Here is a 19,478-nt window from a genome sequence, read left to right as displayed (position 1 = left end):
AGGAGCAGGGGATGATTACAAACAGATACCTGGGAGATACTGGAGCATCTGCTCGCTAACCCTCATCGGACCAATCATTTCCGGCAATTAACAGGAAGGCCTCTGTGTGTGTGTGTGTGTGTGTGTGTGTGTGTGTGTGTGTGTTTGTATGGGATGGGAGGTGACTGGAGAGGGAGGAGCAGGGGATGATTACAAACAGATACCTGGGAGATACTGGAGCATCTGCTCGCTAACCCTCATCGGACCAATCATTTCCGGCAATTAACAGGTCTGTCACCACCTGACCGCTCTCCTCCTGACTTCTCTAGCCCCTATTTTTACTGCTCACTTGGCACAGTACTGTTTTGTACTATTATTTGTGAGATCCCAAATAGACTACACGATTTAGAACCACAATATGGAATTCTGTCTCTCGGTATGGACTCTAGTGCTTGGCACACTGCTCTGTATGCAGGTGATATTCAATAAACTCCTTATTTGACTCAAGGGAAATGCGACTAGGATGCCCTGTGGGATGTAGTAAATTATCAAAGTCCTTGGAACGAGACCTTAGTCATACTCACTGGGACAAGAGCTTGGTTCCACTTTCCACGAGCCTTGTCAGCACAATGATGCCATCCATGTTGATGAACTCAGTAGCGAAAGTCACGTCGGCAGACAACTTGGCCAGCTCCTTCATGGCATCCAGCCGGGTCTCCATGTTGGATGACTGGGTCCTCTCCATCAGCTGGCGTGCAGCCCGGGACTAGGAGGCCAGGGACAACATATGTGCCATCTGCTCCTTGGAGAAGGTTACTACTCTGTGGATAGCTCACAGAGGCCCTTCTGTGGACATCCAAACCTGAGGCAGAACTAGTTTTCTCACACTGCTTAGGAGTTGCCAAATAAATGTTTGTGGGATCAATCAGGGAGTTATTAGTATGCCAAAACCAATCTATAGTTATCTGCATCTTTTCTGTACCACTTTGGTCTGTGGATTTAAAAAATTTCTACCAAGGGAAGACCAGAGACATCTGGGAGGCCCACTAATGATGGTAAATCACAGAGAAACAGATATTGGTTTAATAGAAGAAGGTTTTCTATTAATTAAAGCTGTCTGGCTGGGTGCAGTGGCTCATGCCTGTAATCCCATGACTCTCAAAGGTCAAGGCAGGATTGCTTGAGGCCAGGAATTAGACACCAACCTGGGCAACAGAGTGACACCCTGTCTCCACGAAAAAATTTTTAAAATGAGCCAGGTGTGGTGGTGCACACCTATAGTCCTAGCTATTCAGGAGGCTGAGGTGGGAAGACTGCTTGAGCCCAGGAGTTCAAGGTTGCAGTGAGCTAGGACTGTGCCACTGCACTGCAGCCTGGGTAACAAAACAAGACTCTCTCTCAAAAATAAAAAATAGGCCGGGCACGGTGGCTCATGCCTGTAATCCCAGCACTTTGGGAGGCCGAGGCGGGCGGATCATGAGGTCAGGAGATCGAGACTATCCTGGCTAACACTGTGAAACCCCGTCTCTACTAAAACTACAAAAAAATTAGCTGGGCGTGGTGGCGGGCGCTTGTAGTCCCAGCTACTCGGGAGGCTGAGGCAGGAGAATGGCATGAACCTGGGAGGTGGAGCTTGTAGTGAGCTGAGATCGTGCCACTGCACTCCAGCCTGGGAGACAGAGGGAGACTCTGTCTCAAAAAAAAATAAAATAAAAATAAAATAAATAAAAAATAAAAAATAAAATAAAATTGGCCAGGCACGGTGGCTTACACCTGTAATCCCAGTACTTTGGGAGGCCGAGGCGGGCAGATCACGTGGTCAGGAGTTCGAGACCAACCTGACTAACATGGTAAAACCCCGTCTCTATTAAAAATACAAAACTTAGCTGGGCATGGTGGCATGCGCCTGTAATCCCAGCTACTCAGGAGGCTGAGGGAGGAGAATTGCTTGAACCCAGGAGGCGGAGGCTGCGGTGAGCCGAGATCGTGCCAGTGTACTCTAGCCTGGGCAACACAGCAAGACTCCATCTAAATAAATAAATAAATAAATAAAATAAAATGAAATTTATAAAACTGTTAAGACAGCAGAAGAGGTTTCTCTTGAGGTATTCAGCTCCCTGTCACCAGAAGCAATCAAGGAGAATCTGGACAACCATCTGTCAAAGACGCTGTAGAAGGGATTCTTGCATTGGGTGAAGAATTTAATCTGATGTCCTCTAAGGTCCCTTTTAATCTGAAAATGTGAAAAGCCTGGCAATGTTTTAAAAACTTTCTCTCAAAATCCGTATGATTGTTCCTCAAAGTGAGAGTTCTGGGGAAACTTTAAGAACATCAAGGAGCCAGAAACAATTTTCCAATCGTTTTTTGAAAATGCAGTCTGGTGAAGACAAAACCTCCTCCTAGCACATGAACTTTTCCTAGCAGGATGCCCGCCTCCTTTTCTGCAAGCTGCGGCTAAAATCCCTCCTCTAGCATTCACTGGGCTTTCCTTCTGCTGAGCTTGTTACTACATAGTGCCTCACAATTTATTGTTTCATCATTCTCTGTTTTTTAGGTGTTAATTTAATGTTCTCCACTAGAAAGCAAGAGACTTAAGACCAAAAACACTCCTGTCTTCTTTCCTTTTTCTCAGTGTTAAGCAAATGACTGGAGCCCAATTCCTGCTACCGCCAAGGAGTCGGGCCTGCTGGCCCTCTCCCCTTTCTTTGCCTCTCTTTTACTATTACAAAGATGGCCCTTGAAAGCACAATGCTCTCTGCGATACAGAAGCCCTCACTATCTCTACAGTGGACAAGATGTGCGCCACGGGAAAAGGGCACAGCATAGAACAATCTGAAGAGCACTGGTCTGCATCCCACTTAGAAACTTCCAACTCCAAATGTCAATTTTCCTCCTGAGACAGCATTTCTGGGCTGCTGCCTCCCGCTCCAGAGAGATGTGCTTCTGGGAAAGTCAACTACACTGTGCAAGAGGTCTGTGAAATGTGTTGGCACTTCCATAAAAGTGAGTAACTCCCAGGCTGTCGTATTAAATTACCAGAGCTTAGGAGGGAAGAATGAAGTCCTTAAGATGAGAAGAGTTCAGGAGAAGAGGGGGAGGCAGAAGAACATGATGGGACGAATATGGGCCTAGAGTCAGACAGACCTGGGTCTGAGAGCGAGCTTGGCTACTTTATTAGCTATGTGACACGTGGCAAGTAATTTAACCTCTGTAAGCCTCAGTTTCCTTGTCTACAGAATGCAGCTGTCAAGAGTACCTATCTCGTGGGATGTTTGTAAAGATTAGGTGATTTAATTACACAAAGTATTTAGCAAAATACAGGCATTCAGTAAACGTTGGCTGATATCACTTCGTATCTGTCCTCCTCTCAGATGAACCAGTCTCTCTGCACCAAGAAAAGAGGTGACACCATGCCCTTAATTTTCTGGCTGCCCTTCTACAAATGTAACCAAAGGTACAACCATATTGGCTGTCTTCCTCATGGGCCTAGCAGTCAAGGTGATTCCCTCTACCTGGGCTTTGAGTCCTTCCTCTCCTGGTCCACTAAGGTCCTGTTCTATTGATTACCTGCTTTCCTGCACCTTCAACCTTCCTCTCTTCCATCTGAACACATTCTTAAGGGCACATAAAACATTGCAACAGAAACAAGAACCATGAAGGGTCAGAAAGGTGGGGAACTGGGCAGATGGGGGCAGGAGTTGGGGGGAGACCTTTTGCTACATCTCTGTGAAAATTTTTGATTTGTGAAACACATGAATGCTTTACCTGCTTTTAAAAAGCACATCTTTTTGACTCCACGTCCCCTTCGTGTTATCACCTTCTCTGTGTTTTCTTTTAAAACCAAGCTTCTTGATACAGCAGTAGACTCAAAGTCCTTACTGTTTTACCTTTCTTTTACTTGACCCGCTTCAGTCTGGCCACCTGGCCTCCCTACATCACTTTTTTGTGAATATCACATGTCCTCTTCACCTCCCAAGTCATTAGACAGCTTTTTTGTTCTCAGTTTACTAAATCTCTCTGCCCATTAAAAACTGCAGACCATACTTTCCTCAGTCTTGACACTCTCCCTGCCCAAAGCGCCTCAGTCACTTCACATTCTTGGTGTTCTTTCTACCCTTCTGGTTGCTTCCTTAGTGACCTTTAAGGGCTGCTCTTGCAGAAACCAGGCTCATCCTCCATTCTCCCCTTTCCTTCCACATCCAGCATATCACCATACTCATAAAGCTTACCTCCTAGATACTCTTCAAATCCATCCTTTCATCTCCATTACCATTTGCCTTCACTGGGCTTTTAACATTCCTCCTTAGCCTTTTCAAAGGTTCCTACTACCACCAACCTTCTTCTTAAGGCCCATCTTCCACACGGTCACTCAAGTGATCTTTCGAAAACTTAAAATCTAAACATAAAATATCTTCCTGCTTAAAATCCTTCAATGTCCCTAGTTTCCTTCTGGACAGAGTTCAAAGCTATGAGCAGGCCATCAAGGAACCTTGAATATCTGGCTTCTCAATGTTTGCCAAAAGCCTCCAGCCACCCAGCACTCCTGCTTTTCCCAAACACAGCACACCTCTGTGCCTTGGCATATGCTGATTTCTCTGATTGGAATACTTTTCCTTTTCTTATTTCTCAAGCTAATTCTTGCTCATCCTTTAACATCTGAGCTAAGTGACTCCTTCTCTGGCAAGGCTTTCTGGAAATCTCCAGGCTGAGTTAGGTGGTCCCTTTTGTGAGTTCCCACAGCTCCCTAAGCAACTTTCTCTCAAGACCCTTGAGACAGGCCTTCTATTGCATTTGTTTACTCCCCACTAGGTGATGAGAACCAAGACAGACTTATTTTCCTGCACTATTTCCTGATACAAAAAGACTGACTTTCTCATCTCCAGAGTCCTTGTTTCTAGAACATAACCTGGCCCATGGTAGGTGCCCATATTTGTTTGTGACATGAATAAACTCCTAAGGAAGGAAGAATACGTACCGGGGAGATAGCCAGTTGTAAGATTGTCCCATTCTTAATGTCACTGCGAGTCTAGGTAGTGAAAAACAAACAAAAAAAGTAACTAAGATAAAATGTTAAAGTGGTACAAGCAAGTTGAATCAACAATAATGTTGTCTTTTTTATAGTAGATGTAACTGAAGCTCTTCAGTTGGGCCCTCTTCTCCTGCTTGTTCCTTGGCAAAGAGCTTCTAAGATCCTCTTCTAGCACCCTGGGCCCTCACGAAGTAAAAGTCACCTTTTTCCAGCCACTAGGGAGGAACAAGGGCTGGTGCTTCCCAGTCTGTCCAGAGAGTGACTCTTTACCCAACACATGAAAGCTACCTGGATGCTGAGTGAAGATAAATAGTGTGTCTCCTTGGGTCGTTTACTTCCAAGCAAGGCCCATAGTGATTTTGCCTCTCCCTGTACTAACCTGTTCGGTGATGTACAGCTGAGGACCATCTGCGTAACGGAGGGTATAATACTCTGGGTTTGGCAACGACCACCTATGCAAGAGAAAAACAGTATATCCCACTTGGCCACTCTCTTGTCCAGAAGCTGCTCATAAATAATTTTCAATAGAGTTGCTCAAGGGATTGGGTGGCCTATTTGGAATACAGTGGGAAAAAACAAAGCTTTACGTTGTCACATTGAAAAAATCATGGCCTCAGCCTTTTGTAAAGATGAGCACCACAAAAGGAGGTGTGCAGAACTGAGGAGGGGTCTCAGATCTTACCAGGACCTCAAGCAGAGCAATGCTAGACTTTAAGGAAAAAATTAATAAGTATAAACGTCTTAGGGGTATTGTTGTCAACTGTACTTCCTTCCCAAGACAATGATTCCCAAGACACCCATGCTGGGGACCTGCCTAACTGGAGATCCTTCCCAGAACTCCCCTCGAGGTGTGGCAGTGCTCCTTCAGTCGGAGCTGCCACTGTCGACAACGAGGTCATTTCAACCTACCCATCACAAACTTCCTTGATAATGGATGCCAGGGGCCGTTTCTGAAAGAGAGAGAGAGAAAGCCTTCAACAGCAGCAACATCCTACTCATGCCAAGGTTCTGACAAGAGGGCTGCCAAGTAGGGTCAAGCTGGGGCATGAGAATGAACTTCTTTCCTAATAGCTTTTGTTGAAGAGGAAGCCTCTCCCAAGCCATGGTGACCGACCTTCCCTAGGGTAGGCCAGGCCCAAAGCTTAGCCTTCCTGTTGCTGGTTCTTATTCTTGATTGCCAGTGGTCCCCATCCCTCAAGATGTCCTCTGCCATGCACTCCCCAGGTGCCTTTCCTTGAACCACTGCTTCTCACTTCAGGAGCGTACCTGGTCGATTTCAAGGAGCTGGGCGTTAGCACCTGGCCACTCAATGGCCACTTTGACAATGTCTGATGGTGGTGGCATCGTTCCCAATGGGCTCTAATTCTGTGAGACAAAAACAGACACAGCTGCCTGGGGAGAAAGAATCAGAAAGGTAGAAAAAGTCAGAGTATTTCTTCATTTTTCACTCTTGTTACATGTTTTGAAGAGTCTGAAGACAGACACTGCATAAAGTAACACATGAAACTACTTGGTTTGAATTTTTCTAGATCATACCATAACCTCTCCTTGGGGTTTTGTTTCTTGAGATTTTATCAGCAAGAAGAAATGGGACAAACAATCTATCATCCATAGATCAGCCAGCAGCAGGATGTGCCAGTGTGGCGCTTCAGTTTAAGAGTCAAGAGGACTCAGTGCTAGAAGAACGTATTTACTGCAAATTTCTGTCTTGAGACCTTGGGAGGAGAGAAGCATATGCTCCGAGACAGATAAGAATAGACAGCCTTTCTTGGTTGAGTGGTTAGCTGGAGGAGCCAGGCTACTTCTTTCTGCAGTCACCCTAGGAAGATCCCAGCGTCAGCGGGGCCCAGCCTCATGCTCTCTTGCTTCCCCCACACTCATCGATGCCACTCCTTTCCCCTCAAAGGACACAATGCAAAGCCTCCTCTGTGTGGGACGACATCAGAAAATGGGGAAGAGAACTGGGACAGGAAATGCTATTTTTGTCCCTATTGCCAAGGGCAAGGGCGGCTGACAACTCAAGTGGAGGGAGGTAAGCATATCCTCACAGAAGGGCCCCTCTTACAAGGACAAGGCTTTGCAAGTACCTCTGACCCCCTCCCCCACTTCTCTCCAAAATAAAGGAAAATAAATCATCTTGAGCAAGTCTGGAAGATGGGCCCATGTGACTGGTATCCTAGGCAACTCTGATAGCTTACTGGTATTCCAAGCAGTAACTAAAGCATTCTCTCTCCAAGGTCTGACGAAGGAAAGTCACTTGGCTGATGGATTATTTCAATGTATATTTATACTCCTTGCCTACAGGTTCAGGAGAGGCCTCTCTCTTAATGAAAAAGACCTTTCTGCATCCTCCAGGTTTAGCCATTCACCCACAATTCATGCCTCGCTAATGGGGACCACCTGCCTCTCCTGGCGTACAAAGCATAACTGTCGCGAGGCTATTATGCATGTATGCTATCAATTTTTCAGCCCAAACACAGATGTCAGTTCTCACAGCCTGGTAAGTATAAACCTCTTTGATAAAAAGGAGTAAAAGTCCTGTTCCTGACAAGCCCACCGGCCTCAGAAAGAGGGATGCTTTCATGACCATTTCCTAGTCAGGATGGGATGCTTCAGAAGTCTGCTGTCATAAAAAGCCAACATTTCCAGACCATGACAATGTAAAGGAACTAGCTTTCCAAGTGCTTTCATTTATTTTATTGTGTCCTCCCAGCAGCCCCATGGATTAGGCAGAAGAGGATTATCACCTCCATTGGAAGATGGCACAACTAGAGCTCAGTGTTTTGTTAAGTGCCCAAGGTCACCCAGCTAGTAAGTCATAATGGGGGGACAGAACTTGGACTGGCTTCGGCCAATGCTTCCCCCTTTTCCTCTGAGCCAGCCTCAACTTCTGTCCACTGCAATTAAACACGGCCTAAAGGGATTGAAGTGGGTTGGTCTTACGGCCCCGAAAGGTTCTGTAACTTCTGCAGCTCATGGCAGAATTTTTCACATGTAATTTTTATGTGCCTAGACACACAACAAACCTCAGAAAAGAAACTGGCCCTATCTGCATAATTTCTCGGGAAAATGCTCTGCTCCAGTTACAGGAAGGCAGGGACCTCTCATTCCAGGGGTGGCGCCATCAATCTCTGGATGCCTCGAGATGCATCCTTATCCTTATCGGCAAAGCTCCTGCAATTAGTAGACAGGACTGCACGGCTGTGAGGTCAATTTTAAAAACTGAGGTATAATTTACATACAATAAAATGCAGAGGGCTTAAAAGGTACATATGTTTGTATATATAAATATACATCATATAAATATACACATGCATCTCCTTGTAACCACCACTCAAAACAAGACACTGAACATTTTCATCACCCTAGAAAATTACTTCATACTTCCTCTTCCTGTCAATCCTTCCAGTCCTTTAAAGGGGAATTTCTGACTTCTTATCATCATCCATGAGTTTTGCCTGTTTTTGTACTTCATATAAATGGAACTATACAATATGACTTTTTAGATCATTTATTTAGTTTGGCTTCTTCTTATTTTTAAAATAAGCAGGCACAAAAGGTACAACAGAAAGAGCACTGGGCTGGAATAATTGTCCCTGCTGAAAAAAGTGACTGGATTTATAGCCAAAGGCCTCAGAACCCAATCCTAGGTCTTTCACAATGTATACCCCATGCCCCTTTAACCAAATCTCAGCTTTCTTCTATTGAAAGATGTGAGTGTAGAACTAAAGCATGTCTCAGGTGCCTTCTAAGTCTAAAAGTCCATGATTTGTAAGTGGAATTTAAAAAATCCAAGTGAGGATGCCCATTTTAAAGTCCTTACCAAATGAAGTTACACCCTTCCTTAATTTCGATGACGCTGCTAAGAAACAAACCACATGATTTTTAACTCCTTTCCGAACACCATCTTTGGAGATAAATAAGCTAAAGCTCATTAGGTTATAGCTATTATTTTCTGTTGACCCCATATGACATATCCTAGATTGACTCTCTTCATTAAAGTTAGCCCTGAATGATTCTCGGCTGTTCAAAAATTCATACACATTTTAAAGCATGGAGATTTGCAACCACCAAACTATTTGAAAGATATTAATAAGCCCCATTCTCAGTGACTCTGTCCTTCCCAGAAAGCCCAGGCAGCCTCTCTGAACTGAATGACACTCTCCACAACCCTGCCATAGCTGATGGGACCAAAGTGAATACCCAACTTTAGCTAAACTATTCCAATTCTTTCTCTTGAATTTAAAAGACACAGACTGGCCAAAAGACACAGATACCACATGGGCGTGGTGGCGCATGTCTGTAATCCCAGCACTTTGGGAGGCCGAGGCGGGTGGATCACCTGAGGTCAGGAGTTTGAGACCAGCCTGGCCAACATGGCAAAACCCCGTCTCTAGTAAAAATACAAAAAGTAGCCGGGCGTGGTGGCAGGCACCTGTAATCCCAACTATTTGGGAGGCTGAGGCAGGGAGGATCGCTTGAACCTGGGAGGTGGAGGTTGCAGTGAGCATAAATTGCACCATTACACTCCAGCCTGGGCGACGGAATGAGACTCCATCACAAATACATACATACATACATACATACATACATACATACATACATACAAAAGACACAGACTAAGGGAACGGGGTGATAATGGACCTGAAGAAGTAAGATCATAGTAAGCTTCAGAGTGAATACCATGGCAAGCCAAAGATTCGCATGAGCCAAAGATATGGAGAATAAAAAACCAAGAGCCTTTCAGAGGAAGTTATTCTGCAGGAGGAATCCAGAAATATCTAAATGAGCTGAGGCCAGAAATCAGAAAGAGATGGGAAAAGCCATTACCTGCTAACTTTCCAGATTACGTGGCTATACTTCCTATGCTTGGGGTACCTGAAAGTCCACCTGTATCCTGCCAATAAAACTCCTATAAATTAAGCTAGTCTATATTTCTACTCATTGCAACTAATAAGCCTAAGACCAAAACTGCCCCCAAGCTCTGCAGGAACTCTAAAATGGAGGTCCGAGCAGACAGCAGCATCACTGGCATACGATGATGGTACTGGGTAAGCACTTAATTAACGATGGCTGAATTAACGAGAGCAAAACCCATGGGTTTGCTCTGGTTTGCTCTTACCCACTAGATAAGTCTGATTTGTTTGAAACAGATCGGTTATATGGTAACTTCATAGTAATCATATATCTAATAGTAACGTACAGGTAGCCTATTTATTTATTTATTTATTTATTTTTAAGATGGAGTCTTGCTCTTGTCACCCAGGCTGAAGCGCATGGTGTGATTTCGACTCACTCCAACCTCTGCCTCCTGGGTTCAAGCGATTCTCCTGCCTCAGCCTCCCGAGTAGCTGGGATTACACTCACTACCACGCCCAGCTAATTTTTGTATTTTTAGTAGAGACGGGGTTTCACCATGTTGGCCAGGCTGGTCTTGAACTCCTGACCTCAGGTGATCCACCCGCCTCGGCCTCCCAAAGTGCTGGGATTACAGGGGTGAGCCACTGCCAGCCCAGGTAGCCTCTTTATAGTTGATTGCTCACTTCTATATCATTATTATAGTTGATGCTCATAAGAACTCTGAAAAACATTCCTATCTTACAGGTAAGGCAACTGAAGTTCAAATGGATTGACAAACTTGTTCTCCATCTCCCTCCCAAAAGAAGGAAGGAAGAAAAAAAAGGAAGGGAGGGATAAGAAATAAAACAATGAATCAACCCAACACATCAGAACTGGGTCTCAAGCTTAGGTCTTAGGACTCTAAAGCTAGTTCTCATCCCTCTACCTAATACTTCCTTAGAGATGATGACATTAGCTAGCAATTACATAATGCTAAGGCACTATTTTAAGGCTTTACATATATTAATTCATTTAATCCACACAGTAATGCTGTGTGGTATGTTATTATCCCCACTTTAGAGATAAGAAAATGGAGGCACAGAAGAGTTAAGTAGAAGGCTCAGTGTCACACAGCTAGCAAGTGGCACAGCTAGAATTTGATCCCAGGTTGTCTGGTGTTGCTGGAAAGCCATGAGAAAGCAGGTGGCTCTGCACTGACCTGCAGCAGATGCTTTGTGGAGATTTCTGGTTTGTGTATCTGAAACCAGAGCACACTGAGGCTCAGAAACCTTCACAACAAGAACTCATCATTGTAACAGAAGCCAGCACTCCACTGTCTACAGGTGGGCCACACTCCCTCATGTGCTATTTGGTCCTTTACAGTCAACCACTCTTCCCTGGACTACCTGCTATTTCTATAAGGCAGGCCATGTTCTTTCAATTCCTCTGTACTTCTGCACATTCTCTTCCTCCTACTGACTGTCAGAAGAGCTCCTATTCAAGCATCAAAGCCTAGTTCAGATATTACCTCCTCCTTGTACTAGTCTTAGCTTTCTCTACTTTCCCTGGCAAAAGTAAATAAGATAGGGGCCTCTGTGTTCTCATAGCATCCTGTTCATACTTCCATTAATGAGTATGATTTTGTCATACGCTATTACAGTTACATATTTACCTATCTCCACTAGCTCCTCCTCCAGGACAGGTATAACTCTGCAGTCTCATAACCTAGCACAGCACTTGGTGTCCAGTGAAGGCTCAGTAAGCACCTGTGTCTGCTTAAACCCAATGGCTCTGACTTCTTCCACTCCTGTGAACCAGGCTGGCTCCAAACGGACAGACAGACATGAACTGTGCAGGTTGTCTGGTGTTCCCTCTGTGTCCCAATACCCTTTAACTACAAAGTATTTCCATTGTTTAACAGTTTGTTTTGGCTGGGCACAGTGGCTCACACCTGTAATCCCAATGCTTTGGGAGGTCAAGGCAGGAGGATCACTTCAGGCCAGGAGTTCAAGACCTGTCTCTACAAAAAATAAAAAATTAGCTGGGCATGGTGGCATGTGCCTGTAGGAGGCTGAGGCAGGAGAGTTGCTTGAGTCCAGGAGTTTGAGGCTGCAGTGAACTATGATCATGTCACTGAACTCTAGCCTGAGTGACAGAGTGAGATCCTGTCTCTATTAAAAAATAAAAATAAAATAAAAAACTGTTGTTTTCATATCAAACATCAGAATAAGTCTTACTGAAAAATCAGGGCTAGCACCCCTAACTCTAGTTAAAAGAAAGAGGAAAACATCCCTCTGCTTTTCTCCCTATGGAAAAGAAACATCAGGAGATAGGAGACTAGAAATAATTCTGTTCGCCAGATAATATTCCCAGGATAAAGGATCTCCTTATAGGGAACCCTTCCAGCACGTGTTTGCTTACTCCCTTCATTTTCATTCTAGAAAGGAAGTGGAAATTAGGTCAAAGGAATTCAATAACATTGCAAAATTCTCAGGGTTATAAATAGCCTCTTGCTCCGCCACTCAGCAGTACTGTAGCTCAATTGCAAACCACCAGCATGAGGGACCTGCAGTTCCACATCCAGGCCCAGAGGGCCCCTTCCGGATTAAACAACTCTCCACCCTTCTCCCTTCCACTCCTCTTTAAGCATTACAGTTATAAGGATGATTTGGAAAACTCAAAATGCTACAAAACAGGAGATAGGCACACACTGACCTGAAGACAATTTTACTGTAAGTCATAAGAATGAAAGGCCAGGTTTTCAAACAGAGCTGGGAAAAGTAGAGAAAAATAGGAACATTAGTGTCTCCAATGGAGCAGTCTCTAAGTGGCTTCTAGAAGGTGTGATTATAAAATCAGCACTGTTACAGAAGCCCCATGGAGCTTATCAATCACCCATGCAGTGACTGCTGCTTCACAGAGCTGGATTCTGACAGCAGGGTTGGAAAACCCATCTTAAGGAAGGAAGTGAAAGATGATCCCCTCCTATTAGTAAGGAATTTGGGATGAAGAATGCCAGGTTTCCAGTTCCCCTCCTTTCCCCTATTCGTTTAAGGATAAGAATGGATGCGTGCTTTTTGTTCAGTTATTTTGCTTTTGATTTGGTGAAGGAGGCATGGGTTAAGTTTGGTTTACGTTTCCTGCAACAGAATGCAACCTCATCAGGAAGGCAAGTTGGAGTCACGCCCTCTTTCTAATCGAGAACACGATCTCTATAAAGGCTTCCCCCTCTGCAATCTTCTCATCTGAGAAGTGACTCAATTTCCCTTAGTTCAGTCCACTGAATGAGGATGAGACTCTGAGGTACAGAAAAGGGAGGATTTGACTGGCAGAGATTAAGGTTCTTATGTTTACTGCTGGAAACCCTGGGAAGGACCACCGTACTAACAGCAGCTGAAGTGTCCCCTTTTTGTTGAGTGTATTAGACACAGGACTCATTCAAACACGGTTAAAAGCCACAAACTTACATAGAGGGAAAAGTGTGGTGAGAAGGGGTATGGGGGCAGGGGAACTGTTTGGGTTTCTTCATCTTGATTCCTGCTGTGAGAACGGCCTGGGTCTTCTCTTATCCTGCATAGACACCTTCTGTAGTGTTCCTATACTTAAAGAATAGTGCTTAAGTAAGCTCCTTAGCAGAGCATTCAACTTACTCCAGTTCCACCGTGGCTCTGTGGTGGAACTGGCTTTCAGACTCACTTTTGCAGATGCCATGTTCTCGCCAGACCACCTGTTCCCTGAAAAACCATGCTCTTCTGAGTCTGTATGTTTGCTTGCGCTATTATTTCCTCTTCCTTGTCCAGCTGGCAAACTTCTACTCAACCTTCAAGGCCCAGCTAAGATAATCACTCTTCTATGTGGCTTTCTTAATCCTCTTACCTCAGGGAAATTTAATTGCAGCCTCATCTGTGATCCCAGTCTTTTATACATACCTTCATGATCCTACTGATTTACAATTCTCTATGTGCAGTCTCTTCCCTGGCTACCATAGGTGTGATGTGCACACCAGCAGCGGCAGTATCCCTGGGAGCCTGTAGTAATGGGGAAGCACCTCTCCAGCCTAGACCCACCCAATCAGAATCTGTCTTCACACAAGATCCTGGGGGTGGGTTCAAGCCTGACGTAGGCTCTAGATCAGATAAAGTCCGAGAAACAGTGGTTCTCAACTCTGGCTGTGAATGCACACCCCAGGTCATTTATAAACTCCAGATGATGTTAACAGGTGGCCAGGTCAACCCACAGCTCCAGGAAAGTTGACAACCTGAGGGCAAGGACTCAAGAAGCCTGAGTCTATTCCCCCATCTACTCTTCCCCCAGTTTGCAGCACACTGCCTGCCACATAGCTGTGTCCATAGAATTCTACAGGAAAACTCCCTCCAGGGTGCTTCCAGACCTAACTAAATGCCTTTAAAAGAAATTGCCTAGAACTTTCCAAATCCCTAACTACAATGACTGAGGAGATGAATTTACAGAAAGTCAGTGTTTACAAACCACTTGCCTCGGTTTTTGGAAATGAGAGGAAACAGAAACTGAGATGGAAAATACAGATGAACTTCAGAATTAAACTTCAGAAAACGGTGGCTACACAAGGAGATGGACCTTGGGTAGGGAGAGAGTGTGGTGTGCTGGGAGGAGTCCTGGGTTATGACTAAAACCTCAGGCTGTGAACTCCTTCAATACCGACCATAACAGCACAGCATTGTTCTCAGCGTAAAATCAGGCCAAGCCCTTTCATTATATAAATAAGGGAACTGAAGTCCAGAGAAGCTGGCAAGGCCATGCCACCAGTTAGGGACAAAAGAAGGCCTAGGTCCTCCACTTCTGGTTTAGTCCTCCTCCTGCAGCACAGCTTTGCCACAAGCACAAGCCTTTCTGGACCTCAGGTCCTGATCTACAGGGGGTCTGGACTAGATGTTTTTGAGCTCTCTTCCAACTCTGGCCTTCTAGTGAGGCAGTGTAGCTTAACAGTTAGGAGCTGTGTCCTGGAGTGGGAAAGGCCTGAACTTGGATCCTAGCACTAACAATTTCCTTACCTATAAAATGGGGATTAGCATCAACCCTACCCTGTAAAGCTGTTGTGAGCATCAAGTGGGATAATAAAGCACTAAGCATAATAGCAGATTTCTAACCGTGTGAACCTGAAGAAACTGCAAAAGCTCTGAAACCACGTTTCCCCAACACAGAAAGCCCTACCTGCTAGGCAGGTATATTGTGTATTGTTGACACAATGAGAGAGCATATGTGAAGGCAGTCCAGGAGGAAAGTCAATACAAAAGGCAAAGCATTTGTTGGTGTTCCACTATTATTATTACTGTTTCCCAGTGGAAGAACTTTGGAAAATGTTATGATCAGTTCCAAAGCAGCAGCCAATACAATGCCTGGCAAATAATAAGTGCTTAACAAATATTTTCTAGTGACTCACAGTAAACCAGCATAGCATGCCTAATAGGGTTAAAAATTCAAATATCTTAGGCAGCCAAGCAGGTAAGTAAATAAACCAAGCAGCCTCCACGTAGGGTCTGTAACACTGCAAAGTACCACCTTGCCTAGAGGAGTTTAAATCCAACATTTTTAAAAACACATCATGCAGCTGGGCCAAGACAGCCCCTTTGCAGCCTCTAGCCCATACTGATTCTGGCTCTTCATTACACCACATGATGCCTTGCATGCCATCTAGTCATTTTATGTGATCCAGTCTTGTCTTTCCAAGTATACCTGAAGCATCCTGAAGATGAAGGCTATGACATACACCGCCCAATCACCAAAAATGGCCTAGAACAGTGCTGGTCACATGGTGGATACTCAGTGAACAATTGCTGAACTGGGGCTGTAGGCCGGGTGTGCTGGCTCATGCCTGTAATCTCAGAACTTTGGGAGGCCAAGGTGGGCGGGTCACTTGAGATCAGGAGTTCAATACCAGTCTGGCCAAAATGGTGAAACCTTGTCTCTACTAAAAATACAAAAATCAGCCGGGCATGGTGGCATATGCCTGTAATCCCAGCTACTCAGGAGGATGAGGCACAAGAATCACTTGAACTCGGGAGGTGGAGGTTGCAGTGAGCCGAGATGGCACCACGGCACTCCAGCCTGGGCAACAAGAGTGAAACTCTGTCTCAAAAAAAAAAAAAAAAAAAAAAAGAGAAAGAAGCCAGGCTGTAAACTCAAGCCTAGTTAGTATTCCCAGCACCTCTGAGATGCTGCATGGTATGTATGTTTTTCTGTCCAGGTCCTGGGACCAGACTTAGTCCAGGCTGGGCCGAGGTGTGGTGACGGTCAAAGAAGGACTTGCCTTGCAGGGTTTTCTTCAACTGCACCAAATATGCTTCTTGCTGAGCCACCTTGGCAGGTGATACTGCTACATCTGGACACATTATCTCAGCACAGAACAAGCTAGAATATGCTGTACATTGAAGTTTTTAAAGAAGTTTGGTCCCTACTTCCTGTACCCTCAAACTTCCTTTGCACCTCCCTAGAGTAAGCATGAGGTATACAGAAAGACCAGATGGAAGATAAGAGATAGAGGTCCTAATCCCACCTCCTCCACTTACAAACTCTAGAATTATCCCTGGCAGGCAACCTCTTTTAGAAACTTCACTATTGATAGCAGTAAAGTGCAGATAACAATAGTTATCTCAGAATATGCTAGAGGGTATATAAAGTATGTGACACTGTACAGCCCAATACCACAATCCCTGGCCATAGGTGGCTGCTATGCACTTGAAAAGTGGCACAGGCTGCCCTCAGTGTAAAATACAAACCAGGTTTCAAAAACAGTACAAAAACCAAGAACATAAAATATCCCATTAATAATTTTATATTGATTATAATATAATTTTGGAATATATTGTGTTAAATATATTACTAAAATAATTTCAGCTGTTTCATTTTTTAATGTGGCTACTATAAAATTTAAAATTATATCTATAACTCACATTACATTTCTATTAGACAGCAGCATCACTCTAGCATAGGGCCTGGCACACAAAAAGCATTCCAATTGTCAGTTTCATTCCCCTACAGGTAGGACATCGGTGACCGCCATTCACATCCCCTTCCTCTTGCCAAATTCAAACCCTGCCTTTATTTATTTGGTAAATATTGATAGTGCCTGGCCCTGTGTGAGATGCTAGAGATACAACATGAAGCAAAACCAGACACTATCTTTTTCGTGGACCTTACAATCTGGTGGGATGGGCAGAGAAATATCAACACTTTTGTAAATAAATGTAAAACTGCAGTTGTACAAGTGTTGCTAAGGACAAGTACCCAGGGTGATAAAGTGGGGTACTGATCGAAGAGTCAGGGACAGGGATGCCTTCCCTGCAGAAGTGATGCTTAAGTGGAGATTTGAAGGATGAAGAAGAGTTTACAAGACTAAGCCGGGGGAGGAAGAGCAGACCAGGGAGGAAGAATACTCAATAAAAGGCCCCAAGGAAGGCAGGAGCTTGCGATGCAGAAGGAACAGAAAGAGGCCAGTGTGTGGAGAGCACTGAGCAAGCGGACGGACGAATAGGCAGACGGCAGAGGTCAGCGGGACCAGATATCAAGGGCCTGGGTGAGGTTCTGGATCTGACCCTACAAAGGGGTGGGACGCCGGGCCAGTTTCATGCCTTAAGTATCCAGATTTGCTCTGTATTTCTCGGCTGGGCGCGGTGGCTCACGCCTGTAATCCCAGCACTCTGGGAGGCCGAGACGGGCGGATCACTTGAGGTCAGGAGTTCGAGACCAGCCTAACACGGTGAAACCTCGTCTCTATTAAAAATACAAAAATTAGCTGGGCGTGGTGGCAGGCGCCCGTAATCCGAGCTACTTGGGAGGCTGAGGCAGGAGAATAGCTGGAACCCGGGAGGCGGAGGTTGCAGTGAGCAGAGATCGCGCCATTGCACTCCAGCCTGGGTGGCAGAGCGAGACTCCGTCTCAAAAAGGTTTCCAAAAAAAAAGGAAAGGTTTCTCTGGGCACGGTGAGAGGCCGACAGGAGAAGGGCCCCTGTGCCTGCGGCCAGACCACTTAGGACACTGCAACTATCCAGGCAGGAAGCGAGAGGGGCCTGAACTGAAGCGAGTGAGCGCAGAAGGTGGAAAGTACATGCACTGGGGGGGCTACTGAGCCGGCAGGATCCACAGGGCGAACTGGTGGACGCGGGCAGCGGACTCCAGGTCGAGTATGACCCCGGGCTTTCAAGTCGTGCGGGTCCGCCCCGAGCGTTCTCCGGCTTCTTCCAGACCCTCTCCTTGCCCTCCTTCCCCGATCTTCCCACCCAACGCCTCCCTCCTTCTCCCTCCGACCGCTGCCCGGCCCAGCCCCCGCGCCTGACTGCCTGGCCCGCCCTCTTCCGCAACGCGACGCCCCTTCTGGGTCCAGGACCCGGTCTCGCCTCCCTTCCTAAGGCCCCGGCCGGGGCCGCCACCCCTCACTGACCTGACGAACCGGCGCGGTCCAGCCCAGGCCCGCCCTCTCAGCCCCTCAGCCACCCGGGCAGACGCAGGCCGCAACGCTCGGCCCGGCCTCTCTTCCCTGCGTCTTTCAGGCCAGGCCCCTCTCCACCGCCTGCCGCGCCCCATCCCCCAGCGCGCCCCTCACTCACCAGGGCGCCGACCTAGGCCCAGCTCCCGCTCCCGGGTCTCCCCTCGGCTGCTCCTCCAGCCTCCGCCCGCCCCGCCTTCTTGGGACCCCGCCCCGCACAGGCCGGGCCGGGCTCCTATTGCTCCGACTCGCCGTCACGCTGAACTCTCTTTCTTCAATTGGGTTGCTTGTCTGTCACTCAAGCAGGGGCGGGCACAGCTGCCGGTAGAGGGGAAAAACGCCGGCCGTCCCCGCCCCCCAGTGGAGGCCTCTTAAAGAAACAGGACGCCTTTCCCCTGCGGGCTACAGGGTCTAAAGGAACGAAATTTCTCAACAAACCCAAGAGGCAGCTTTCTTTTTCCCCTAAACTTTTTTTTTTTCTTTTTGGTATGCAGTCCTAGAGTGAAGGAAAAGGCTTTTGTTCCCTGTGTCAAATCATAGGTTGAGAGCTCTAAGCGGGCCTCTGGTGGCACTCCGCCCTGTGCCCAGCGGGCACTTAACCGCACACTCAACAGTGGGGATAGCAGTGGTTTGGGGAACTGAGTGGGAGGTGACAGTCGTGTCAGAGGCTGTGAGCAGCCGCGCTGCTCACCACCGAGTTGGAGCTAATTATACCGGCACCCAGGGCTGACCGTGGGCGCTGAGCAGAGGCAGAAGGGTACAACTCAGCTGTGCTGTTGGAAGGGATCCGTGGGAGGTGGCATTCGTCACTGCACCTGCGGATCGGAACAAGGCCAGGCACCGCGCCAAGGACTCACTCCTGCTGTCTCTCTTCATGCTTACAGCAGCCCTGTGGTGGAGGGAGCATCGTGATCCCTTCGCTGCAGATGAGGAAACTGAGGCGCAGAGAAGGTCCGAGATCTTACAGTTGGTGAGGGACAGAGCAAGATGCCAACCTATGCCTGTTGGATTCCAAAGTTTATACTTTAATCGTTCGTCTAGCAGATTCTTACAACAATCCTGGGAGGTGCGTATTCAGTTGTCCGTTTACAGATAGAGAAACTGATGCTCAGCAAAGAGACGATGTAATGACATAGGGCACTGCGCAGTCTGCAAAGCAGTTTTACATAT

At 46.3% G+C, this 19,478-nt stretch overlaps 1 protein-coding gene across 2 annotated transcripts in view; it reads right to left on the bottom strand.

Moving 5' to 3' along the window:
* Nucleotides 1-18,514, bottom strand: part of ELMO2 (engulfment and cell motility 2) — a 41,559-nt gene extending 23,045 nt beyond the window's left edge. Inside the window, exons 1-6 of one of the 2 annotated variants that reach the window (XM_011983759.1) lie at nucleotides 18,430-18,514; nucleotides 6,275-6,373; nucleotides 5,918-5,958; nucleotides 5,388-5,460; nucleotides 4,955-5,005; nucleotides 564-745 (exon numbers count right to left, since the gene is read on the bottom strand). In XM_011983759.1, coding sequence (XP_011839149.1) covers nucleotides 564-745; nucleotides 4,955-5,005; nucleotides 5,388-5,460; nucleotides 5,918-5,958; nucleotides 6,275-6,352 — 425 coding nt within the window. In that variant the 5' untranslated portion in view covers nucleotides 6,353-6,373; nucleotides 18,430-18,514. Of the gene's footprint in view, nucleotides 1-563; nucleotides 746-4,954; nucleotides 5,006-5,387; nucleotides 5,461-5,917; nucleotides 5,959-6,274; nucleotides 6,401-18,429 lie in introns of both variants that reach the window. The other variant, XM_011983758.1, reaches the window with a different exon arrangement.
* Nucleotides 18,515-19,478: the final 964 nt, after the last annotated feature.

This window comes from Mandrillus leucophaeus, unplaced genomic scaffold, assembly GCF_000951045.1.
Source record: "Mandrillus leucophaeus isolate KB7577 unplaced genomic scaffold, Mleu.le_1.0 Scaffold255, whole genome shotgun sequence".
NCBI classification, from domain to species: Eukaryota; Metazoa; Chordata; class Mammalia; order Primates; family Cercopithecidae; genus Mandrillus; species Mandrillus leucophaeus.
This window is presented reverse-complemented; position numbering and strand designations above follow the sequence as displayed.